General features: G+C 41.4%; 1 protein-coding gene across 8 annotated transcripts in view; it reads right to left on the reverse strand.

The window, feature by feature from the left end:
• Fhos (Formin homology 2 domain containing) overlaps positions 1-27,268 on the reverse strand; it is a 304,700-nt gene that overhangs the window by 18,677 nt on the left and 258,755 nt on the right. For 4 of the 8 annotated variants that reach the window (XR_013009741.1, XR_013009743.1, XM_076431634.1 and 1 more), the window contains 8 exons: positions 22,920-23,078; positions 21,954-22,136; positions 19,213-19,332; positions 16,851-16,985; positions 15,797-15,939; positions 10,889-11,156; positions 10,356-10,479; positions 747-905 (listed from right to left, as the gene is read on the reverse strand). Coding sequence is in view for 6 of the 8 variants with exons in the window: in XM_076431634.1 (XP_076287749.1) it covers positions 747-905; positions 10,356-10,479; positions 10,889-11,156; positions 15,797-15,939; positions 16,851-16,985; positions 19,213-19,332; positions 21,954-22,136; positions 22,920-23,078 (1,291 nt within the window). In the remaining 2 variants the exon portion in view is untranslated. The other 4 variants (XM_076431633.1, XM_076431638.1, XM_076431636.1 and 1 more) reach the window with 3 other exon arrangements.

Below are 27,268 nucleotides of genomic sequence, written 5' to 3' on the forward strand. Positions count from 1 at the left end.
ATGAATTGAATTGTATTGATGGAAACGTTCATGTGACCATGAAATTCATTAGAATCTATTATTATTCAATCTTTAGCTTTGGAAATAATATTCATTGTAAGTGAAATACGATGAGACGCGACTTGCTCAGATAAGGTTCTCAAATGCCTTTTTCCATCAATTTTTGAATGAGATTTTTTTACTTATACTTTCACAGCCACAGCACCTCCGATGTAATCTAATAAACTGATTTGATATCATTAATTAAAAGCGATTTTTAAGGTTCCCCTTTTTACGGCAAAAGTATTCATAAGCCTGTTAGTAAGTAGCTATTTTTAATAATTTTTCGAAGCACTTTTTAATTGTTTCTTCCAAAGCAACAGCATCTTCAACGTAGTCTAATAAATTGATTTGATATAATATTATTATGTAAAAGAAGATTTCTGAGGTTCCTTTTGGTACGGCACAAATATTGATAAGTCTATTAACAGGCTTGCGGTAGATCAAGCGTTACCGTAATTCTGTTGTTAATCGAATAAGGTAACAGTGAATGGTCCACGACACCAGGGAGTCGAATAACGGGCGATGTCTCGGCAATTTCGGTCCATAAATACGTCGCCGGTAGATGCCGGAAGTACACTGGCATCGGGCCGATCTCGTGATCGACCCTCTACAGTGATCTACACTGTACGAGCAGGCAGAAGCCGATTAACGCGGAAGAGAGGAAGCCAAGTGCAGGGTGCGGGGATCACACTTACAAGACTTACGATCGGCGTGTCTGGTCCTCTTGCGCTCCCTGGGTGTCGTCCTCGTCGCCGGTGTCTTCGTCGCGGTCTTCACCAACGATTCCAGCAGCTCGTCGTCGCCGTCTGTCAGATTACCATTGGTGTTCTCGTCGCGGAGCAGCGGGCCCAGCGATGTGCGTCCTGGAACGAGAATTTCGAGCGTGTCAGAAAAGATGAATATGATAATTATAATCGCGGCATGTGTTAGCATTAGCAGTATGTGTTACCAGTAGACAGTATTCATGACTGCAGATTTTTATTACCACGTTTTTATTAGCTCGCTTTCTTGTCCGTTTGTTTGTTTGTTCGGTACAAATTTTGCAATTGATTTTAAATTAACTTCCCGATGAGCTAGAGACTTGAAATTTTAAACATAGCTCAGAACAGGATGACAATGCAATATTCAAGAAACATTTTTAAAAAAGCCTATGCGTTTAGGAGATATAAATTATTAATAAATTTAACCGTTACACGTTTTTCTCAACAGCAGCTACTCTCTACACTGCTTACTATGTATTATCTTCTTGCGCCCCACGTTTTTCGTTTTAAATCTTACAAGTATTTTCATAGCTATTAAAAATTCACAATCACAAATTTTCAGGACTATCTGTAGGACCTATCTATCTGTAGTCCTATCTGCAGGACTATCTATTTTACTATCACAAGCGGTCCGAAAATGACTTATTATTCATTTTTTTACTTTCGTTTTTTATCACGTGTAACCTAGCTACAAGTTTGTTTTAGGATTTAGGTTGTGAATCAGATTTTAGGAAGAAGTATAAAACTGAGGGCCACATAACCACCACTTCCTTTGAACGTAGACAACATTTGCAGGATATTCTTTTTGAGGGCGGAAAGAGAGAAACGCAAATTCGTGGGGGGTGAAGGCGCATTAAACGGTGCAACGTCGTCCGCGAAATATCCGTTTTATCTTGAACAATTCCCAAGATACATGTTCGTCCGGGCTTGGAAGAGGCTTCGGTTGGATCAGGGTGCGGAGGCTTGCGCGGGGCCATTCTTCTTTCGCAGCAGCTCTCGGGCTAACTCTTCACGGAAGAGTCTTTCTCGTCCGTCGGTCCGCGGGGTAGAAACTTCGAAACCGTCAAAAGCACGGGGAGTTCTTTGAGAGGTTCTTTGAAACTCGTCTGAAAGAAGCCTCCATCGGCGGTCTCACTGGCTGTGTAAATCCGATACGAACACGTACTGGAAGGGCCGCACGAAGAACGGCGAAAAGGGGCGGTTTAAGGCGCGGGGGTTGGACGCGGAGGATGAGGACGACGAGGAGCCACTGTGCCGCGCCAGGGAGAAACCGACGGAATTTCCATGAACGAGGAAAAAGAAAGAGCGAAGTTTCTCGATGCGGTCAACCTAGTTAGTCCTGAATATCGCCGGGCACCGAGGCTTTCCGGTCTGGTATTCGCAGCCGGAAACCGCTCGGCACGTTAAATGACACCAATTTTATTTCCGTGGCCGAAGCCGGCTTCTCGAACGGCTTGATGCCCGACGCGTTTCAAATACCAAGCGATCGCATGAATGTGTAAATTGAGTTCGCGTATTCATGGAGGGCCGCCCGTCACCTTGACGAGATTTCCGATTTCATCGATTCACCGGCATCGGAAAACGGAAGTTAGTCCGTTCTACGCCGAGAAGTCTCGCGAGCTCCGCAAAAATAGTGACTGTACGCTACCGTACACTGAAATTGTTCCATTCGGGGAAAAATATTAGGCAAAAGTTGCTTTCGCAACGTGCATGCTCGATATTGCGTTAAATAAGCTTCCTTTATATGTAGTATACAGTTGTCAGTTCCAGGATGATGTCAAAGGAGAAATAATTTTTTGACCATTGTACAACAATATTTTTTTACGTAGCGTAACGAGAAAAATCCAACAAAAGAGTTCGATTGTTGAATGTACACACACCACTGCATTTAAAAATAAAAACATGGTCCCGCGGATGCAGTACTCTTTGCGCCATTCATTTTTCTCCTTTGACATTTTTCTGTGACTGCACTGGTGACGTAGATGTAACCAGAAACAATTGCCGTAGGCCACCCGTCATAGTTATGCAATTTGCTTTTTTAAAGAACCAGATTGAATTGAGTGAATTAAAGTTGCGTAAAATCTAAATAAATTCATTTTTGTCATTTTTATAAGGCAGTTACGTTTGCTCAGTAGGTTTTAAAGTAGTGTTAAATAGTTTGAACTTCTCTTTTCAATCCCAAAAAGTTCATTGGACATGGAAAGAATATTTCGGTCCCAACTGGTAAAGTTATGAAAATGTATTTCGGTCCCAACTGAACCGGTTATGAACGGCCGTCACAAAAGCGACAGTTACGAAGAACTGAAATAAAAGGAGCAGTTATAGAATCTTTGGTTGTCATTTTGGTAACTTATCATGGTCTCTTTTAATAACGTCTCCACAGTTATAGTAGAATATTTTTAAACTTCACACCTCTTTTAACATTCTTCCATCAACTGACATCTTTCTCAATATATCAGGATGTTTTTGCAAAGTGAAACTCCGAGCGTGACGAAGACCCAACCCAAACAGAAGATTACATATTCCATTAATGATTCCGCTATTTTAACATGGAAACAACAGAGAATACCCAAACAATATTGAATTCAATTATACACAGCTCACATTTCACAGTACCTCGTATTTCTCGCATTCATATGTGTAATATATAATTTGGTACAAATATTCGCAGTCTGTTCGTAATATTAATTATAAATAATTCGTTCGTAACAATAAATTATGTAACGCATCCTGTTCCATTCTGTTACACAAACGAGCCTGAAAATCTTTGAATTTCGACTAAAATAAATCAATTGAGTAATTTTGTTCAATTAAAATTTCTACTCTGTTCTTTTTTTCAAAATATGACTGCGATATTTCCAATAATAAAAAGCAACATCACATCCTAGACAATTAGTCTTTCGTTGTTCTCAAATTTTTTAACTGATCGATTCAACACTATGTATCACTTTAAATAAAAATAATTCGATTATACTGTGCAATATATCAACATTGTTAAATTTTTTAAATCGTTCTTTCATGTTACTTTCATATTTCACCTCCCGATTTTTCTCACAAATGCATAAAATCCCAGTAATGACGTTATTCGCAGGATAGCTTAACACTGCAGAGTTAAAAAAGGAAACTGAGAGAAACTCGCATCATAATATTCAAAGAAAAAATTATGTATATTTCAGATATTTCCACTGCGATTATCTTTTAAAAAGATAAGAAGGCCAACAATCCTCCTCTCGAAATCCCTGGTATCCCGGGGGAGCTGTTATAAATACCAACAATTGTTTCTAATTTTCCCTTCCGATTTTCATAATGAATTTTCATCATAAAGCCCACAGTCTAGTAACAACGCTGCTCGCAGGATAGCTTATTGTTAGCGTAATCTGCACTATGTAATAATTAACGAATGAATTTATACTGAATTCAGATATATTCACTGTGTCCACTTATTTTTGAGGAAGTCCAATAATAATTTTTAACGGCATCACGTTCGTTTACACCGCCTTCAATTTGTTTACCTTCCGAGTTTTCTTACAGAAGCAGAAAATTGATGTTTACATACTACTTTTTTAGCTGGGCCCATAACGAAAATTTAAAAGATGTGTTTGGTCAACTTGTATACATTATATACGCTCCCCGAAAATTGGTAAAAATTGCAATTTTGTCAGATTTTCAAGATTTACCACTTTAAACCAATTAACCAATTTCAATGAAATTTTCAGAGCGTATATCATTTATACTACATTACCAAACACATTTTGTAAATTTTCGTTATTGAGCCAGCTGAGAAAGTAGTAAAAACCAATTTTTACTATTTTCTTTCGCAATTCCGTCCAAATGCATTTGTTCAACATATATTTTACACATCATTTACTAACCTAATTCTTCTAGCCCCACAGAGAAATTCAAATCGTTTGATCCGTTCATATAAAAGTTATTTTTATTTAAAATGTGTGGAATCAGTTATGCTCCTTACTGTATATTTAGCATGACAATACTCTCGTCGAAACAATTACGAGTATTTCAGATGTATTTCCGCAGCGACTATCTTCTTACGAGAGTTCGAAAATCCTCGGCGATATCCCCAGGTTCGCCGGGTAGAAAGCTTTTAAAAATACAGTCCTGCCATCCGGCGTGCGCCAGGACTGAAATAAAAAGTCCCCGGGTCACGTCCCCGCGAATTAAAATCCGGCCACTTTATTCCCGACCTATCTCCGGTAATATTTGCCGAACCGGGCGAGCGTTTCATTAAAACGCTCTAAATCCTTCGGACTGATCCTGGGAACGGGTTTCGAACGCGCGAGGTCCTGGCCGGAAAACCGGTCGACGGCGGCCGTCCGACATTTTACTGGGGGCCACTCTCGGCGGCGGATACAAACCTCCCGCGGGTGGTCACGGATATGAATGCAATAAAGGGCGGAAAGAATCCCGGGTTCGTGGGGAATCCGCCGCGACAAATCGTGATCCTCGCGACACCGAAACGCTCCGCGGAATCCGCACCGTTTTACCAGGTGCAGGAAACGGTGAGCAGGGGTGGTCGCTCTGACGGTTCTCCCGCCTCCATTCCCACGACTTAGGCGGACCGTTTAGGTATTTTATAGGGGAGCGTACATAGGAATAAAAGGGGTGGAAAAGTTACGACGGCTGCAGCGACGGTAATGCACAAGACCAGCGCAACTTTACGAGCCGTAAAGGGGGTGGCGCTAGGCGGTTTTGACCCCTTACCTTCTCGTACCGGAGACCCGAGTAACAATTCGACTTTGGACCACCGTCACGCTAAAAACTGCCACGTTTGCGACGGACATTTTGCAGCGGGATCACATTCGGTGGGTCCAGAATGTAAGCTGCTTCCGGAGAAGATGCCAAATAATTGTAGCTTTGAATTTGGAGTTTGGAATTCGTTTCGAAGATGCGAAATAAAAATGTATGTTTCCTGTCTAGGCAGTTGTAATCGATTCTATTATAAAGTGCTATCTTCCAGCTTCAATTTAAGCACTCTAAAGTTCACAAATTCGTACGAGAATGTATTCAAAACAAAGTTCGAAATGAAAATTTCGGAATTTGGAAAAATTTGCGGTTTTTCTTCTACCAAGTTTTCGACTGATACAGTGGGTGGAAAAATGAGGAACGTTTTCTCTTGAGAATGTTGAAACTGCTACGAGCGAAAACATTTCTAAAAACATAGGAAAAATTTTTTCAGAACAAAAATCGTGCATCAAGTTCAAGTAGTCTTTTTTTAACAGCTGTAAATTGTTTGCAAGTTCATCGTCCGTAATCATTTTGAAGCAGCCGGTCTGCCCTATTCGAACCCGAAAAGATAAAAATTCGCCAGCCCCTTCGCAACCATAATCCGAAGCAATCTCGCGTGACCTCTACGCTATCAGTTTCCAGCATTGTCCGGCGTTTTCCAGCGATCATCGCCTGGCGCCCGTTGATGGCTAATTCCGACGATGAAATGTCAGAAGTTATGGCAGAGCGTGCCGCGATAACGTCGGGACGGTGTCTTGCCGGGATAGGTCCGCTGAGATTGCACCTTCTCCTCTCTCTCTCTCTCTCCCTCTCACTCTTCTCCGGTGTAACGAATGGGAACAATGTTTTTCGATTCGTCCGCGACACTCGCGATTCCGCTGTTTCTACAAGTCGTTCCATAATTCACAGGAGAGGCCTGGTTTTGCGACGCTCGTGATTCTGTAGCTTAATGGAAGTATGCGGGAACATTAGCTTCCAGGATAATGCGGTGGTCGTTTCTTGCCGGGAATTGAAAGAGAGTCGCCTAACGCGCGCGTTGTTATTATTTGTTTTGGTAACTGTACTCACAATACTTTGTAAAATTAAGAGGATTTTACGAGAAAAAGTGCGAAGGTTCGAATAAAAATTTCGTAGAACATGCACTAGTAATGAAACTGCTTCATAAATGTTCATTAATTCTTATTTCCCTTCCTGCACACATACATTTTAATTAGAATACACTGTTAAATTAGTGAAATTGTTGACGTTTCATACACTCACGAGCATAACTGATTCAACACACATTAAATCAGAATATAACTTTTTTATGGATGGACCAAACGACTTCAACTTCTCTGTAAGGCTAGAAGAATTAGTTTAGTAAATGACGTCTAAAAATATTTTGAAAAAAAATTGCGGAAAAATTCGGAATTGTAAAACTTGCCATTTTATGGTACACTATAAATTACGACTTGTGATCGTTTATAATTCGTAAGCCATTTAACCAATTTCAGTGAAATTTTCAGAGCGTATATCATTTATACTACTTGACCAAACACATCTTTTAAATTTTCGTTATTGGCCCAGCTAAAAAAGTAGTAAAAATCGATTTTTACTATTTCTTTCGCAATTCCGACTAAATGCACTTTTTCAAAGTATTTTTTAGACGTCATTTAATAAACTAATTATTCTAGCCTTACAGAGAAATTGAAGTTGTTTGGTCCATTCATAAAAAAGTTATTCTGATTTAAAGTGTGTTGAATCTGTTATGCTCGTTAGTGTATATCTGATTATTAGCAAGATCGATTTGCTTCTTCCTACGAATATAGTAGTTGGGCAGTTTAAAAATCTTTTTGGATACAATAATCCTAAAACAAATGATTCATTAGATTACTGGGGATTATTCTCGTTATTGTTGTTGGTTCACGATTGAAATTGCTATGGCAGTTGGAAGATCCATTAAAAAAATCTTTGGCATGGATCAAAGACTTTCAAACATGATATTCATCGAAATAAGTTCTTACAGCAATTCGAGTCAAAACAATGTGGTACGAGAGAATATATTGAAAGATATTTTTATCTAAAACTCCTTTCAAAATACTTTTGCGAGCAGCTGTAGCTCGGAAAGCAGGTCACCCGATCGAAGAACACGCTGTACACCAATAAACGATAAAGTCCGCAACATCTTGAAGAATCAAATTATATGAGGGCGAGCCGCGAGCAAAGAAAAATCGAGAAAAAGAATCGTGGTAACGGAGAGCCACGAAAAAGAGAACCATTCTCGGCCCGAGGGTATTGGGGGTGTACTAAACTCGACCGGTAAACTCGATCTCCGTGTTTCCCGCGAGCGAGCGAGCGGAGGGAACGGGGTCACCGATGTCTCCCGAAATCTCGATGTCGTTACTTTTCATTTTCCGGTAACGCCGTCAAATGAGTCCGCCCTATCCCCAGTATCTCTCTTGGCTCGAGAGCGTTTGCTTAAGGAGGGCATTTATCTCGCACCGCCACCGGCTAGAACATTACGGGAACGAGGAGAAATTTTCGCACTTTGTTCTTATCTTCGGGGGTGGGGGTACTTCTTGGAGGCTCACCCTTTTAGCCCTGCGGAGCTCGCGCTACTAAAAATCCCTTTCTCGGTCGCGGTATATCTCGGAAACACCGTGACGCGAGATGCGAACTTTAATCTTTGCGGAAAGAACCGCGCGAATATTTTATTGAAATTACACTGGGCTGTCCCAACATGTCTGGTCGTAATGAACGGCCTTAAAATATGGAAAACGTTTTGTTATACGTAAAATTGATTTATGTTGTAATCGTAGGTTAACAAAGCGAAACGACTTTCCGAACGACCTAATACAAAATAAAAATTGTCCAAGTTCATTGTACTGCATCATGTACGATTGCTAATTATTTTAATAATTTCAGAATAATACAACAATATCTAACGATGTTCTCTTTGACAAGTTCATACACCACAGTACAACTTCATGCAAGTTGGTCACGAGGATACGAAGAATGTGGCTATCATGTTTCGGGGAATTAATGGGGAGAAAATGTTCTCTCTGACGAAGGATACGACGGTTAAAAAAAAAAGGGGAAATCTCTGTCCTTCGATCGGGCGTCGGTATTATTGCGTTTTATTGCCTCGCGTTTGTTCTGTGTTCCCACTGCGTTTCGCGAAGCCAGACGTCGCGTAACGTAGAAATATGAAACTTGTCGAGAACAGGATATTAGAATGCCACGATCAGTGAACGCGGCCCGCGGAAAAAGGATTTATGTTGCAAATTGCGTCCCGACGCTAGGACCGACCGGTATTCGGGTTGCCGATTATTTTCGTTTAATATGTATAACAACGATGGTGGAAACATCGAGGGATGGATCGACGAGGATCGAATGGAGGAAAGAGGCACCGTTTTCGATCGCATTTCGAGACCGGCTTCATGGAGGTGCATTCGTTCAAATCTTCTCCATTACCAATTTTTACTAATGTCTTCTTATGTGTTCGCAGACTATTATTTTCCCGCTTGTACGTTGCCTTTTATAATAGTTTTATACACTACCTTTGCAGTGGGGGAGCTATTTAAACTTGAAAATTGAACATTTCTTCCCAGCTAGTTCCATTGTATTATATGTGTTGTCATAATTCTTTTCTAATTGTAGAATAATTGATTAATAAACCTGTGTTCTTTAAAATTTAACCATTGAATTTTATTTTCAATTCGGGCACGAAATTATGCAATCTAATATATGATTTTTTTAATTTTATGGATATGAAATTTATATAATACCTCATATACAATGCTTACACGAGTAATAATTGATTAGATACCAATATATTAATAATCTAAACAATATTGTGAATAATGGTACAGCAATTTTTAGTGGACTCCGAGTCTTATTCCTCGGGCGTCTTTTATGTATAGTTAAAAATGAATCCGATACAGCATCTGTGGTATGAATTGGATCGAGAAATTGGGAACCATTGTCCGAAATAAAAAAGAAATTTATGCGAGCTCCTACGGAACAACTGAGAAGTATATTACAAGAAAAATATGTATCAATAATGTCGAAACTACATAAAATATTAATAAAACAAATAAGTGGCTGCTTTGACGAGCGAAACGTTTAGTAATACATAATATCACTTCATTAACATTTTATAAAAGATATTTCAACTGTTAAAAAGAAATTTGATCAGTTTTGTATCTGTAAGAGAACTCGCGTCGTTTCGTTCGATTCTAAAAGAATTATTTAAGTGTGAAGAGTGTCCAGATACTAATTTTTTGAAAAATAACAAATGTTCGCACTGATTGCAGGACACAGGGGTCAAATAAAAATTGCATTCTTCTTTTAATCACCCTATTAAGCTGAAACTAATGCATTGATGTCCATCAATATTTTTTAGTAATCACTGTCCCCGTGAAATAAAGCGTGGTGGGTTAAGAGAGTGTAGATATTAATTTTTTGAAAAATAACAAATGTTTGCACTGATTGCAGGACACAGGGGTCAAATAAAAATTGCATTCTTCTTTTAATCACCCTATTAAGCTGAAACTAATGCATTGATGTCCTTAAGTATTTTTTAGTAATCACTGTACCCGTGAAATAAATCGTGGTGGGTAAAGAGGGTTGACTGTACGACGGAGAAAGATCCGGAGTGCAGCGACGTCCCTTATCGGAACGGTTGATTTTTGTAAGTACGTTTGTCCCGCAAGGTTCGCCATTGTCTGCGCAGCGCGGTGGTCATGAGAAAACAAAAGGCGGCGGAAGAGGGCACAGGACACCGCGAAAAAAGAAAAAGAAAGAAATAGTAGAACAGAGGGTACTCACCATCTTTCCTCTGTCTCCTCCAAGGCAGAGTACCGTGAATACTCTCGACGTCGGAGATATCGCTTCCGAGCAGTTGCCTGAGCTCGGCGTCCGCGCGATCCTCTTTCGTCCTGAACTTGCCAACCTGTAATGATCAGAGGAGACATCGGGTTCACAGATGTGACCGCGTATTCGACGATATTGCAGAAATGAAAACGGAGACAAGCGGGATATTAATGCAACGGTAGGCAAGAAAAGAAATTGATTCTCCCCGCGGCAAAAAAGCAATTTATTCCTCTAGCCGGAGGGTGAGGAGCTGGGACAGAGAGGTTCTACGGTGGGCGGGGAGGGAGAAACTTCGGGAGAAAGAGAAAGAGAGATAGAGGGTAACGAGAGATGAACAAGGGGAGGGGGAAAGGAGAAGCAGCACCATAATGCCCTTCACGCTCCGATAACTGTATTTGATGAGAGCGGAGGCCAGGGCCGGTGGCTTCGAAAGATTTTCAGCGACCACGGGACCGAAGAAAAATATGAGACCCGGTCTTGTAACTCACCTCTGTGATCATCTTCCCCCTGGTCTTATTTCTTTCACGGTGATTGGCTTTTTTCTCGAGCTGCTGTATCACCCGTTCACGGGTGGTTCTGTACTCCAACGCGAATTCGGACACGATACGGCAGAACTCGTTCGGCTTGGTGTCCTGCACCCTGTGCAACGGGGTGCCCAGCCAGAGGATGAATTTATGGAATCGATTTATGATCCGCCTGTGCACGATACCCAGCACGATTATCCTCTCCGCGCAGTCCGCCAGGAAGTCCGACATTCTGAATGAACAGAGAGAGAGAGGAACACAGAGTGATAGAGGTAACGTCCAGAACCCCGCCGCACCGTTAAAACCATTGTTTTTTGTCTTTCCGACAAAAAAAAAAATGAAATAAATCCTGCTAACAAACTGTGCCATTCGGTGATACCTCCTATTTTTTTTCCGTTCTTTTCTGTTTTTCGAACGTTTTGTGCTCGGGTGTTCGTCCCTTTTTTCCACGCACGCGTGCGCGCACCGTTTAAAATTCAAGCTTCGTTTGTCCCGATTCTTTCAGCGTCCCCGTTTTACATGGAAAGGGAACGCGGCGTTCGGAAACATCACGACAATTGTTTGTTTCGAGTACACACACGTATGCACGGAGACCTTTGCATTTCTTTCGGCGGCTTCGCGAACGGTGGACGTTTTGTTCGGGGATATCGAATTTTAGCTCGATTTCTGAGCACCAGAATGTGGATCTTCATGCATTTATGACCTAATCACATTTCTATACCGGAATTTTCGAACGTTTGGGGGCTCGAATTAAAGGCTCGGATTAAAACTATTGCTACATACTTCCTTTTATGACACCAAAATTGATTCTGCTACATTTCGTGTTTCGGTATAATACATTCTTCATAAATAGTATTTCTACTGGTCAAAAATAGGCGCTACACGGAAGCATGATTTTTTGTCAGCATCGTCCGGTCAGCGAGTAAATGGCCCCTCGCCGTAAACCCTTCTTCGGCCGATGTGCACACGCGTATCCTTAAAACACGGCTCAAAATACTCGTCGTAAAACATCGCGCTCGGCTAACGAGTAATTATAAAATGAAGACGCGGTCAATCAGCCGTGGCGAATTTTTTGCACGGAAAAATCCCCATTAGTTTGGACAGCCGGCTGCTGCGAGTATACGGGTGTCCAGGAAGACGATCGAGGACGAAACGAGCGCCGAGACAAAAACGAATTAACCCGACCGGCATTTAGGACGCCCCGTTACAGTTAATTAGCATGGACACGCGAGAGGCACGGCGATATTAAAGAGCCGTTCAACGAAATACAGTTTCCTTTTGACAAATTGTCAATATTCAAACCGGTACGGTTTCGTAAAAAGGAATGGCACAGCAGTAAACTTGCGTTCACGTTGAAGCTTGCAGTCTATGGTTTCATAAACCGTTGTTCGAAAAATAAATAAGGAACAGGCTCGCGTACAAAACCTCGTGGCGTATCTTATACTATGCCGACAAGGTGGCGGTATACTTTTTACTCGACGCTGAGTAAAAAGATCGTGCATCAAGTTTTAGGGGATCGTTGTAAAGGGGAAACTTCAATCTTCAAATTTATGGCAGATTCAAACGCGAGAAAATGTTTCCAGTGCTTTCAGCAACGTTTCAGTTTGTAGAGTTTTCAGGAAAACTCGTGTCCTCAGTTTTCTATCTGCTGTATCATGAGAAATCATTCTGGAAGAAAATGCACGATGAATCGTGCACGTTGAGGCTTCAAACTTTAAAGTGCTTTCTGCGTTGCTGTTCGATTTCTTTTTTACGAAACTATAACAGTAAAACGCTATCCTAAAATTGACTAATCTTTCTTCGTTACAGGAAATAACAATTTTTATTAAATGAAGTTCTACAAAAATCATTTCTCAAAAGGAATATTGATTTTGATCGACAGCAACTGCTTTATGAATAAGTTGCAGTGCAGTGGGTGAAGGGGGTAGTTCTCATTTCTCGATAATGCAAAGATGGGAGTCTTCAGTATAGTCGAAAGCTAGATAAAAGATCAATCTTTTACGTTTACGTTTAATTTTACGTTTACTAGGCGTGATTTTTAAAGCTACGCGCGTAACTACACTCCTTAAAACAATTAAGGGATCATCTCTGCGTACCCGAAAAATTTCCACTAGTTTATATGATCATAACTCCGGCCAAAATAATTTTTTCGCTTTCTGGAGCCAGTTAAAGTTAAAAAGCCAATATTTACTTCAATGTTGAATAATTCTAATTAAAAAAATCGCACAATAATCAACAACCACACGTTTTACACAGGAAAGACAGCCCTTCCAAATTATATTAACGCGATTTATCAAAAAAATTTGTTTCTCCCCGTGTGATGTTCCAAAGTTGCACTAAATTTTTGTTAACCGTCAATGTTGTCTTTATCTGGCTACAACTTTGTAAAAAACCAACATAGGAACAATTTGAAACAGAGCATCCGAAACTAGACATTTCACGCTTTCAAACCATTGTTTAACGATATCGATACAGTAATTTTGGCCGGCGTTATGATCTTGTAAACTAGTAGCAATTTTTCGGGTTCGCAGAGGTGATCCCTTAATTCTTTTGAGGAGTGTATTTTCATAAAGCTGCGACAGCTACATGCTGCCTAATAATGCAAATCACGCCTCGTAAAGGGTTTTGAGGCCGACTGCGGCCCAGATTGATCCTTCATTTAGCACTTTTGACTACTGAGAAATGAGAAGAAATCCCCTTAATGAAACAAATTTCCTTGTGTCTGTGGGAATCATGTGTTCCGTATTAGCAGCCTTTACCTGTGCATCAGCCCTCGGCAGGAGTATGAAGCGTTATTCGAGCAACTGCTACTTATGCCCCACCCTGTCTCTTCCACGACCCCCCCTCCACACCGCCCAACCCTCGGCGACGTCGCAATTAAGTACGAGATTTGTCAGGTCCCCGGCACCACTATTGTTCCCCCGTTCACGGCGAACTGTAAATACGATTAAACGCGTCCTAACGCATGCTCCGGGAACAAAGGGGCTCGTAAACGGGCGACCTTAACGATGGCCAAGAGCTGCCGGGAACAATACCGAGAACATTCGGACTAATTGCCGATTGAAAATCCATTTCTTCCGTTGTCCGCCTCGTACAATAGGTACCGCGGAGCATTCTGGGCGAGAGCGATCGGCGGGTAGATGATTTCGATGATTGTTTTCATGGTTATCGGAATCGACCGGAAGATGTACGCGAAAAAGCATTTCAACGCGCCGCGGAAATGTTCTCCGAATGTAATGTCTGTTTTCCAATGCTTTCTAAAATATTATTATCTCCGTAAGAAGACATAATTGTGAAGATTATAAAGCTTGAAACAAATTCGGAAGTTCATAATCGGACCATTCCGTGGACGTCACAAGAATGTTTCATGTAAAGTGGAAAAAATGAGGACACTCGTCTCTGCTATATCATTGAAAACATTTTTTGTAATGTATTGATAAAAATAATCCGGAAAGTACACGTGACTCAAACAATTTTAGATGCATGATATGTAGATTCATCAGCGCGATTCGATGACGAGTTGCAACGAAATCAAATACACTCGATGATCACTACGCAATACAGAAAAATATTGGAAAACAAACTTCACGTTCTGCTGTATCGCAGTTGATACACGTAAATTGCTTCATTTCTATAAATCCGTGAACTCTGTTCATTTCCTCTGGATTTCATCTGTTTACCGATCGATCTAAATATATTCTTGTACACGACCGACCAAGTAGTTCCGCAAAAGCGATGTTCCCAATTTATGGACATCCGATCGAGCAGCTTGCGCTCTGAAATCTGATTCTGGCTAAATCCAGCTTGATTGGATTATCATTTAGATTAACACCAGGATGTGGTTTACATGTTTTACGCGCAGTTTAAACAAGCAATTAAAATTCAACTCGCGAATGCAAACGAAAAGATATTAAATGTGTTTTGATACAACACGGAAGCAGGAAAGCAAACTTAAATTTAAACGCGACGTCTTCGTTAAATATTGACAGAATTTTTCAGAATTTCTTTTTCCTCGATGGTCTGTGATATAATTCGAGCATCTTTAACCGTCTCCGAGTGTTAATGTACATCTGTAGCGTCACTTTTAATTACCACCTCAAAACGGTGTGTTTAATGTGAAATTAATCAGTACAAAGTATTAAGGATGTTCTGAAGGTACGATGGGAGACAAAAGTACAAGAAATTCGATATCCATCAATATATTGGCAATGAATATGTTGGCACTTTGGTAATTGCATTAATTTAGTAAGAATTATATCTTGTCAAATTTTCATAAATTTTGTAACGTTTTTATATACCTCCAGAACATCCTTAAGTAAAATAAAATTCTGTGTGAGTAAGAAAAAAGGACATTACTAAGGCGTACCTTTAGCAGAATTCAATAAGGAGTTTTTAGGACCGCGAGTTTAACAATTGCAGCCGAGAGAAAGAGATAAAAAGAAGAGACGAAATAGCGTTCGATATACGTAGCTGACTTACATAGATAACGCCTGGGGAGGAGGACCAGTATGAACAGATAAGAGCTCCGTAGATCCACCGCGAAACTCGAAGTACGAACAGGATAAGGTGAAATAGAAAAAGGATGAGGTAAAAAAAAGGAGTTAAAGGGAGCGGGCAGGAAGTCGGACCAAGGAAGGAAGAAATACGCTTCCAGTAATTAATGGTGGCGCCATTTGGAGCGGTGCCAGTCTCGTTCGTGGGGGAAAAAGTCTGTCGCGAGTTTATCGAACGTTTCTCGGATCTCTTTCGAATTTCGCGGCAGGAAGTTCGCAAGAAAGAGGGAACTCGAAGCCGTAGGTGTCCGGCCGGTAATCGAAAAACCGAGCGACGCAGTCCACGCGGATCGGAAACACGTTTCCGACAGGTACTTACTTGACTTTCATCATGGTGGAGCCGTCGTGTTTTGCGATCAGCTTCAGGTGGTCCCAGGATGCCTTGCACTCGCTCTCCAGTTTGCCGATGTTGGACGCCAGCTCGTCGAAATCGATCTTCGAGGCCCGCGTCACCGCTCCGATCTAAACATTCGCATCGATCACGGTTACAAAATAATCTCTGCGAAACAATCGGCTAAGATCCATTCGCCGAAACAATTTTTCAATATTTCTAGAGACGTTCTAATCGGTCGCATTTTCGAGAGAAACGTCTTCGGTTTTCCACCTGGCATTTTTGGCAAAAATGAATGATAGCAGGAATAGAAGAAGTCTGAAGCTTTAAAATGAGACCAGGATTATTATTGTGCTACAGTGGAGTCCAGTTTGTGCGACACCGATTATAATGTTTATTCTTTAATAACGATTATTCAATGTTTATTCATTCAACAACATTTAACAAAATATGATTACATATTCGAATACGCCACACTTGTTGCCACATACAAAACCTGCATGTTTTAATTTTGCTTCTATCAACGTTCGTTTATAATGATGTACTTTCTTTGTTCCTCGAATTTCGTTATAAAGGAACATGTTGTTTTAACGGAATAATCGAGCTTAAAATTTCACGTGTGCGCGATGGCCGAGATAGGTATAATCAATTTTTAATCCAAAGCACAAAGGGGAGTAACAACGAAATGCTGCGAAACGGAAATGTTTAAACAGTTGCAGCCCCTTTAGCAGCAACAAATTGAAAACGATTCGCGCGTGTATTCCGCAGCGACCACCAATTAAACGGGTTTCGGTGTTAGCGGATCGCGCGGCGTGCACAATTCCACGGAGCACCGTTTCACACAGTTTTCGCAAGAAGTTGTCCGGGGACAGAGAGAGAGACAGGAACTTCTGGTCGCGATTTTGCAAATGTAGCCCCGGTTATTCCGTCTTGCGGCGATTGGAAATGCCCCGTCCCCCGCAGTCTGGGAAGAGCAAAAGGGAAGGAGGTACCAGGGGTGTGAGACTAAAGTTTTATCCGGAAGTAAAGCGGCGGCACTCACCTCCGAATAGAGATCCGTAGAATCCGGAAACTTCTCCATCACCATGTGGCAAAGGTGATGAAGCAGCGAGTGCTTGTGAACCGTATCCTTCACTTCAGGTACTTTGGCGAGGTATTCCAGCTGAAAGCCCTTCACCTGAAAAAGGCAGAGAGAGAGGACGTGTCAGCGTTACGCGACGCCCGGAAACTCGTGTGCCGGCTAACTTCGACCCTCCAGGCTTCTCAAGCCGGACGCTTCCGGCCACTTTCCCCGTCTAACATAATTCTCCCGGAAACCTGCAATCGATATCCGCGCCTGTTCCTTCGGGATGCCGTTCGAGTCGTCCGCTCCGCGAAACTCTTCGCTTTTACGACCGGAGTTATTAACGAATTTTTCCCGCAATTCAAATCTCCCTGTTACACGGAGTGCCCCAGCTGAAGGAGGGCACCTACAGTCTGCGCCACGACTTCTACCGATATGACCGGTATTTCATTGTCTTTATCATAAAATTTTTTATAATTTCCAAAGCATTTTCAAGCACAGAAACCAGTCTTATTTTATAATCCATACTACATTGACAAATACCGAAGCTGGTATGCTTTGTGCCTCAAACTGATGTACAGTCTATAATAATTAGACAGCGGATCTTTAGGCAAAATAAAAATTTTTCATCTAAATTGCAACAAACTGGAGTGAAATAAAAATTCATTTTCTTTCTCCATACGTTTAACAGGTTGAAAACGATATAACAGTATTTTTGAATTATTCTAATGTTTTCACTGTTTTAAATTAAATTATAAATGCATAAAATCCGCTCTCTAATAATAATGTTATATGTATAACAGGGATGAAGCTGTAACTGAGTTGTTCGACGTTACAACCTGAAATACAAGAAAGGAAACATTGTGGATTGCGAAGGGTCGGGAAGCATGTTCTTTACCAGCCACCCGGTATATTGACCGGTGGCTCGCGTCGCGTGAAATTCTAAAGGAAAATTTAACGAGCTGAATAACAAATTTTATTCAACCTGGGGTCCGTTTTTGCTAATTTGCCGGGGACCTCGTCGAAAGAGCCACGGGTTCGCGTCGGGCTGCGAACGCCTGCGGCCGCGGCCGCAGCCGCAGAGAGCCGCACGACAACCTCGATAAATGACCGTGGCGTGTAAAAACACGGCGAACAACGACGCGAAGGAGCGATAAGAAATGATTAGTCGCGCGGCACCAAAGAATTGCAACCGGCTAATATATTCGTACGGAAGCGAACGATGATGAATGAAAAGGAATCGCTCCGTCGCGGATCAGCTGAATACATATACGTACAATATCGCACGAATATTCGTGCGAATCTACCATTCGTGTGATTTGAGATCGTCCGGCTCGCACCGGACACGACAGCCGACCGCCCTGTTTGCGTACCGAGCCAGTCCGCTCGTCGTTTGCTTAGTTTAAACAACAATTTTCGTTATTAATGTTACTTGCACAGTTTGAACAGTGCACTTAATTCTGCAGGTCAGCTGTGTTTGTACGGGGAACGCGTCATTTCGAACGAGCAACATCGCTGTGTGTTATAGCAAATTTTTTCATTCTTTATTAGGAGCATCGATGGTGAAAAGGAGATCGTGCTATTCAATTTAGCGATCAGATAGCGAGGTAAAGGCTGCAGTTTAAACACTGACCTATTTCTGCTTATTTGCTTCGCAATTATCCGAGTTGGGGAGGTATTTTCCTAGGAAATAGCCGAGTTTCTGTGCTCTTTTAATTTTGATAAGCGGTGGACACTATTTCTGATCACGCTATTTGTTGTGCAATTTATCGAATCATGGAAGGAGCTCAAATCATTACGCAAATGACATTCAAAAAGATTTACTCTACCGAAAATGTCAAGATAAACATCAAGAAAAAAATCACTGTCCTATTATCCAAATAGTTTTCGCTCGTTGAAAAATGTTGTCAGAAAATATAAATTAGATGCAACGTAGCCCCGTGGGTGGAAGCGGCGCGAATTCCGGCATATTAAGCACAAAGAGAGCGCAACGAATGGCGAAAATGGCGGTCAAAAACCGCACAGACCGCACAAACGCAAATCGTGCAAGCCGAAACAAGTATAGCCTACGTTTCGTCATTATCGAACAAAAGGGGAAACGCGATAGATCAAGAGTTCCCGATTTCGGTAGGATGGCAGCCGTCCAAGCGAGCCGAAACCCGGCCCGAGAGCCCGAGAGCCCGGACTCGGTCCGTTGCCTTTCTCTCCCGTCCGTTCTTTCCGTATCATCGGGCAACGGTTACACGAAAATTATCGACGCGGATGGATATCGATTCCGCGCGAACGGCGTCTCCGACGGACGGATTAAGCGGATATCATTTGGCTGGCATTCAATACCTACCTCATTTCCGTTGAGGAATATCCCGATCGAAAGGAGCGTGCTCAGAATCCCGCGGAACGTTTTATTCACTCTGAGGGTCTCCATTCCCTGCTTCAGATCCATCAAAGGTTCCGCAATTTCCTGAAGTCACAAAGGTGGTTCGCGATTATTTTCTTTCGCAGCCGCGTCTCGGCGGCGCGGCGGCGGCGGCGGCGGCGGCGGCTGACGTCTCCTCGTTGTGTCGTCGGCCTGCCGATCGTCCATTTTCCACGAATTCGTCGGGGCAACGAGCCTACCCACCGACACTGTTTGCTTTTCCCAGAGGCGACGACAACCACGACGGAAATCATTTCGGCGCGCATTCGATGTACGCTCACGGTCAAAGCAGCTTTTCCAGAGATCGCACGCGGTAATAAGGACAAATCCTGTCGTCTCGGAACCGTTATAATATCGATTTCAGCTTTTCAAACGGCTATGAAGAACCTCCGAATAGCAATCGATGTTTTCGACTATTATTTCCATTGATTGATTACGATCTCTACAACCAATACGTATCGGGTTGGAACGAAAGTTCGTAGCGTTTTTAAATTAAACTTTAACGATCAAATTAACCCTTAGCACTCGACTCAGCTGTTCATTATTCATAATATTGTTTACATTATTAATAGACAGCGAATCTTTACGCAAAATAAAAATTTTCTGTCTGAATTGCAACAGACTGGAGTGTAATAGGTTGCAAATAATATAACAGTATTTTGCAATTCTTCTAATATTTTTACTGTCTGAAATGACACCTGTTAATTTTTATTATAAATGCATATAATCCGCTGTGTAATTATTAAATATGTTGGTATTTAATCACTTACTACACATTTAATTACTACACATATGGAATGGAATTATTCTAGGTCGGAAGAAATGTTTAATTTTCCAATTAAAATAGCTCCGACTGCAAAGTGTTAACGTGTTTATTCACAGTTTTGTTCAGTAGCACGACGTTCTACCTCAAAAATGGCAGAAAGTAATAGAACAGAATGGAAAACATGTAATTGAAGAAATCTACGAATGAATGTATTCATTTTATCTTTGAATTTTCATTTAAAAACGCTGCATGCTACTTCTACAGAAATGAATTTCTTTCACAAACAAATTTTTGAGATAGTCTTCTCGTACAGTGCGCAGTTACGCCGACCCTTTGAGGGGGGCCGAGTTTGAAAAGTGGACGAGAGTGCTCTCCCATAAATTTAATAATCGAATATTAAATTCTTTTCGATTGGCGAGATGATGAGCCGAAGTTTATTGACAGGTTTACGGGCGAAGAGCGAGGCGAATAATTCGGAAACGAAAGCTTTCGTTCGTTTTTATTACGTAGGACTGTCGATCGTTAGTGCGAACGACGACGACGACGACGTGCCGTAAATGCAACGTTATACGAGAAGCTGCATGTCATTCCGAATGCAAATTCTATTAAGCAACGTCGAATACGAATGCGCGCGTAATAGCGATCGAATTGGCCCGTTATTTCTCACGAATCTCGTCTCGAATTCCACGGAGATAGTCCCCGGCCGCGACGAGGAAAAACGCCAGGTATGCGGGGAAGGAAGTCGCGGGTGAACGTTCCCCGCATAATCGCGCGATTTCTTCGCCGTGAACACGGCGAATACCGATACGCGATCGTGCTTTTAGAACGGGACGTGCATCAACTGCGCCTCGACGAACTGGCGCCTGGCTAGAGGGTGTGAAACACTTTGACCGGGATATCCAACGATTTTCACCGTCCGACAAATAGGCACAATCCAGCTAGAAAAATGTCATTTCAGAAAATACATATACATTCTACTTAGTCTTCTTCCGGAATGTTTACTGGGACTAAAGATACCCATAATTATTTATTTCGGAATTATTTAGAATTCTGTATGAGAGAACATCTAGTAATTGTGTCTTCGAACTTTTAATGATTATAGTTGATTATATTTTTTTTTGCGTCGCTTTATCATTTTAGAAGAACTCTAAAAAAATACCAGGGAATATTTGAGTCTGCAAAACATATTATTTAAATTTTCATAACTGGCCCAGATCAAAAAACTTGTAGAAATCAACTTTGGCTTTACGGAATGATTGAATCAGCTTTGATGATTTATGGAAGTCACTGTATAAAATCAAGTATTTTATTGGATTTTATGTCTGACGAAATATTGAATTATTCTACGTAATTGCGACTCAAACGATCTGATAACGCCGTTCCTCAATTCTTTCCAAAGCTGTGCGCTGCAAGCCATTGTTTGAAATGCAGAAAAAGCTGGTAATCACCGGGTGCCAAGTCGGGGCTGTGGATCGTTAAAAATTTCGCAGCGAAATTACTGCGACTCTTGAACTGTTATCAGATGCACTAAATCACGAATGGTAGAATTTTTTAACGACAGACTTAAAGAAGCTGCTGGATCAACACTGATCCTAATAATAATATCGTTGATGAACAGAAAAAATGTGCTCGGGTTTATAAATATTCGCATTCACGTTCCTCTAATAAAATATTACAAAACTTCTCTGAATTCTTTGCTCGCTAATATATTAATGTATAGTCTTAAAATACGAATTTGTTTAAAATCAGGTAATTGGTTTTCTGTATTATACATTTCGGTTGGCTACATAAGGGTTAAGTCGTCATTACAGATTCTGCACTAAACAGACGCACGATCGGCTAATTGGCGACGACACAACGAATCGCACCGGGTTATCAATATTTCACAACGGCCGCTTACCTTCTCCGAATTCTCGAAGTCCAACTTGAATGCCCAAAGTTTCAGTCTGGCGGGTAACTCCGAGATGGAGGCCAAAGTTAGAAGAAACTGCTCGGCCGATCCCAAAGGTAGGTCAGGATTGGCGGCCTGCGCCTCTTGTATCCTCGACCTCTCCTCCTCGGTTGGCAGCATCGTCAATAGTTTCTGTCGTGCGGGGCGTGAGAGCCAATGGGAGAAGGAGAAGGAGCGAACGAAGAACAGAAGCGAACACGAAAATTAGAGAAATCAGAGAAAACACGAACAGAACGGATGTGCGTTTCAACTGAATTAGGGGACCGATTGTGAACCAAGGATCGTGACTTGCTGCTCGAGCTCTCCCGGTCGGAGGATTTCGAACGAAATTGGGATCGTGACGAGTACTCGTGCTTTCTTCCGGGGAGAAACACAAGGAACAGGAAGAGATAAGTGTCAGAAAGGTATGTTCGATGCTTCAGAAGCTCGTCGTAGTTATTAATAATAAATAATAAATCGAGAGTCCTCGACAATAGGACGATCTTAACGACGTTCAACGCGGATGTAAAAGGATTCACAATGGAATTCTGCTTTCTGTTCTAGCGAATGAGACATTTAATTGGAATTCTACTCTTGCTAGTCTAGAATTTTTCGACAGTGTCATTACTAGACGGATGTTCATGCAATTTTTAAGTTTTCAAAGCGAATCATAAGAAAGTGGAATCATGTAAAATCTTATTCTCTGGAATTTTATATTCTAGCAGTTTTCGCAAATTTTCAGAACCTATGAACGTGTCCCATTTAAATGCATTCTATTGTTTCTTATCCTCCACTGTATCAATGAATAAGCATGCATTCTCGAGAACAATGGTATATTTATGAAAAAGTTCAACAATGTAACAAGTAGACCGTGGGACGTGATGCGTCTCTGTACAAAAGAAATGTTAAACGTAAAAAGAGAAAAATAGTTCTCACCTCGATACCCTCCCGGTTCATGATAGTGGCGTCCATTTTCAAGATGGCGGTCTTAATCGATCTCGGTGGCGGCAGCTTGGTCATCCCGATGTTGATGGCGTTCGATCGCTTATGGTCCAGCACGATGATCTCCTTGTTCTTGTTCATCTCTTGCTGCTTCTACTCGACGAATCAGAAAGCAAAACTGTTAATGGCCGACATCGGATACATCCAACGGCGAATAACCAACTTAATAACATGTCTGTTTCAATCTGTTCTCGTGTTTTGTTTAATTACGCTGCAACACTCCAAACCGTGAACTAAATTCAGAACCAACACCGTGCACGAGTGGTTTCCAAACGATATACACGTCGGTCTGCGTGAAATTATACAGGGTGTCCAAAAAATACATTTCTGACACATGTAATACCAATCTAAAAGTCCTTCGCTAGGGATGGGCGGGTATTTACTCGAGCCTCGGATCAGGATCCCGAAAATTATACTGGGAGGTCATGAATAGACTGCGGATTTTATGCGTTTATAGCAAAAATAAGTAGGCGTAGTTTAAAACAGCAAAAATGTTAGAAAGATTATTCTCAACCTGCTAAACACAATAGGAACGAAACTAAATTTCTGTCGCACTCCAGTTTGTTGCAAATCGGGTAAGGAATTTTTGTTTTGCGTAAAGATCCGCAGTCTAGTCGTGAAAAAGCGTCATACTTTGTGATTAAAAATTGTTGGGGTCGTCAAGCTTAAGGGGGTAGACTCGATAATGCAAAGATAGGGTTTTTCCCCATTTTTCCCCAGGAAAAAACCATATTTGCATTACCGAGAAATGAGAAGGCGCATCCTGCACCCTTACAATTCAGCTTCGGGTACCTGAATGTGCAAACTTTTGGGATTCCGACCCGAACCCGAATCAAGGCTCCGTTTTCGAGATATTAACGATTGAAGAACGGTGGTTTGATTTCTGAAATCAGCCCTGGCTCGTTTTCAGCAGTTATGATCTCCAAAGCAAAGACTCAATTTGCAAAATGAACTTTTCGATTTCCACACGAGTCAGGAATGTTTCATCGAGTTTTCCAGGCCACTCTGTATGTTGAACAACCAGGTGCATGTGAGATATTTGATTCCAAAGGGACGGAGAGCGAAAATGCGGAGAAATGGGAACACGATGGTAATGTATCCGTTGTTTCTGCGGATCAATCAGCGGTGAGTAACATTACTATCACCGGAACGAAATTAGGGTGGCCGGAAACGAACCGTGTAGAACATAATGGCCGACGCTACGATGTTGCTGCGAGTGATACAAGGAAACAGAGGCGCAAGCTACGACGGAAAATGGAAACCGTGGTGACCGCTCGCAAATCGGTTATAATAATAGTAACATGCGATCCGACAGCAAAGTTCAATTACACAGGCAGAAATTAAAATAGGCTAGCGAAGCGTAGAGCGTGAAAGGATTGTAAAATAACAAACAGGTAAGCTCGGTCCGCGAAAAAATGTAGAAACGCGTCGGTTGAGATAAAAATTTTTGTTTCGCGGGAACATGCGCAAGCTTTGAACAGTGTTTTCAATAACATCGGGACAGTACTAATTAAAAATGCGCCCATCCTGTTGGGAATTCTATAATGACGTCCGTAATCAAGAGATGTGTGTACCAACGGACGCGTTTCTTTTCATTATCGGAACCGATGTTTCGCGGATATTTTTGTTGGTTTCGAGGCTCGTTAATTAACGTGCAGGAAAGTGTAGAGAGAAGAAGAACAATTAGGTTGATGCGGGATTAGAGAACACCGGCGTTAAGTGAAGTTAAGAAATTAGGACTCACCTCCTGTAAAATTCCATTGCATGCCATTTCGTTCATTTTTCGTGCGAGCACCAAGAATATTGCAAATAATACAAGAAAAGATTAGTCGTATTGCATTAAACCACCATGACCAACCACCCAACCGCTAGCCGCCGTATTATTATTCGTAGATCGTAATCACGGGATATCGTTGTATGTATGTATGTATGTATGTAGCTGCAGACGCATATTAATTTACCAAGTGTTATTGTTAAAGTTACTTCATTAGGCTAACGGAACCGGTAATATTATGCCACGATTGTGATCGTTCGTGTGGAACGGTTCTACCATAATCCGATGCGAAGATTCAGAACAACCTGAGAACGCGAACTATTGTTCGCGACATTTGCAATTAACTACCCTCTCGTCGCTCTGAATTCCTAATTAAATCTCGTAGGATCTTCTGCGAACTTTTCGGAGTACTCACAATTTCGAAATAGCAATCTCGAGGTATAAATTGAATATCGTACAATTTAATTAACATAATAAACGAAAGACATATTAAAAATAAAGGAAGAATTATGAAAAGGTACGAGCATTCAGCGAATCCCTCGCATATTCATTATTTTCACAATTCTTGCCCACACAACGAACATTTTCTGAAGAATAACAACGCTAAATGTATGGAACGTGATAAATTCTATTCCAGGAACGATACAAAAGTTCGGCGGCAGTTTCAACGAAACAGTGACAGAGAATAATGAAGTTATTACAAGAACCGCACGCCGAGATCCATAAACGAAGTTTTAACAAGTACTTCGCGCAAGCAAAGTATTTCAACCCCGATTGGATAAATAATGCAACAGTGTCATTCCCGGTTAACGAGCAGCAAAAATCCCTCATTAACGATAATTGTGATTATACTAATTATATTTGCCCGGCTCTAACTGGCATACATAATTACTGGGACACGGACGCCCGCGTAAATACAAATTTTTATGGATTGATTGACAGGGGCTGGAATTAAGGATGTTCTGGAGGTACAATAGGAGACAAAAGTATAAGAAATTCAAAATCCATCAATATATTGGCAATGAAAGCCATTCATGAGTATATTTTTGTTTTTGAGTGTTTTTTTTCGAGTTTCTAGTTGCGTTTTTTCAAGGTTTAAATAGGGTTTGAAGTGGAATTTTATGAATTCTCCAAAAGAAGACGTGTTAAAATGTGCAAACTTGAAGTTGCTATAATTCTTAAACGGTGCAGTGAATCGAACCCAAACTTTGGTAATTGCATTAATTTAGTAAGGATACCTTGTCAAATTTTCACAAAATTTTGTTGCGTTTTTATATACCTCCAGAACATCCTTAAAAAGTGATCGATTTACTCTTTCGAAATAGAACGAGAGAATAAACAATGTCGCTTAATCATCCACTACAGAATAAACGCAGAAAATTTGTAGGTGGATCAGTATGTGTCCCTACTCTACCTTCCCCCACGCGTATCACGTGACTAATCCGGTGTTGGCGGGGAGAGGGTAACTGTATTCCCCTCGATTCGAATGAATTCTCTGCTAGGCAGTCAATATTTATAACCAATATTTACACAGCAAATTCCAGGCCCATCGAGCTTCATTAAATTCGCAATGAAACAAAACGAAAGAAGAAAAAACCTGAGACAACTAAGAACGTGCCGGAGAGCCTTCCCGGCATTATTCGCTCGCTCTCTTTTCCCTGTGAAGCCGTCGGGTGTTCCATATAATTTTTCTCGATTCACGCCGTCTTTCTTTCATCCCCTTCGCACCCGATCTCTCTCTCTCTCTCTCTCTCTTGCGGAAGTCTCGTCGGACTCTTTAGCCAGCACTAATTATTACCGGACCCCGACCTGAATTTAGAAGTTCAAAGAACGAACAACGAGAAGAAAGAAGAGCTATGAGGAGGAAAAAGAAGAACGGAGAGGGACAGTATAGAAGAAGCATAGTATAAAAGGATAGAAAGCTGATACGAAAAGGCGACCTCGTATTAGCCAGTAGAAATTAATTCGTGGCCCTCGCAATTAATCAATTGCAACTTTGCTTTAATATCGAGTCTTTTATGCTCCCCTCTTTGGTTTTCAGAAGTGACCGCCCTCGAAATGAACGTTGATGTAAGAACGTAAAACTCTAGTGACTCTATTAACATTTTCCAACGTTATGTTTATTTTCAACTGGAAAAACGCTTTTGCGATTAAAGAAATCATCTGAATTTATTTAAAATTGTAACTTCGTTCTTCCTTCAACGAATTGAAAGTAATTTACCGAGAGAATTTGCCAAGAGTCGTGTCAAAAGTGGTGTCGCCATTGGCTCGAGACGAGTCGGAGCGCGGAAAGAGCGGGGGGGATAAAACCGGCAAGTAATTACGGGAGTAATTAACGACAGGCCGAGACCCGTTCAAGCGGAATCTTTGAACGCGGTCGACTATGGACGTGATGAAAAATTTTCCTACGGTTTTCCCGATGAGGAACGCGGCGGGAAAAACGCGTGACCGAGAAACGAGCAGCCGATATCGCGACCGCCGAGGAATTAATGCCCGCGCGATATGACGC

The sequence above is a fragment of the Lasioglossum baleicum genome, chromosome 10, assembly GCF_051020765.1.
Source record: "Lasioglossum baleicum chromosome 10, iyLasBale1, whole genome shotgun sequence".
NCBI classification, from domain to species: domain Eukaryota; kingdom Metazoa; phylum Arthropoda; class Insecta; order Hymenoptera; family Halictidae; genus Lasioglossum; species Lasioglossum baleicum.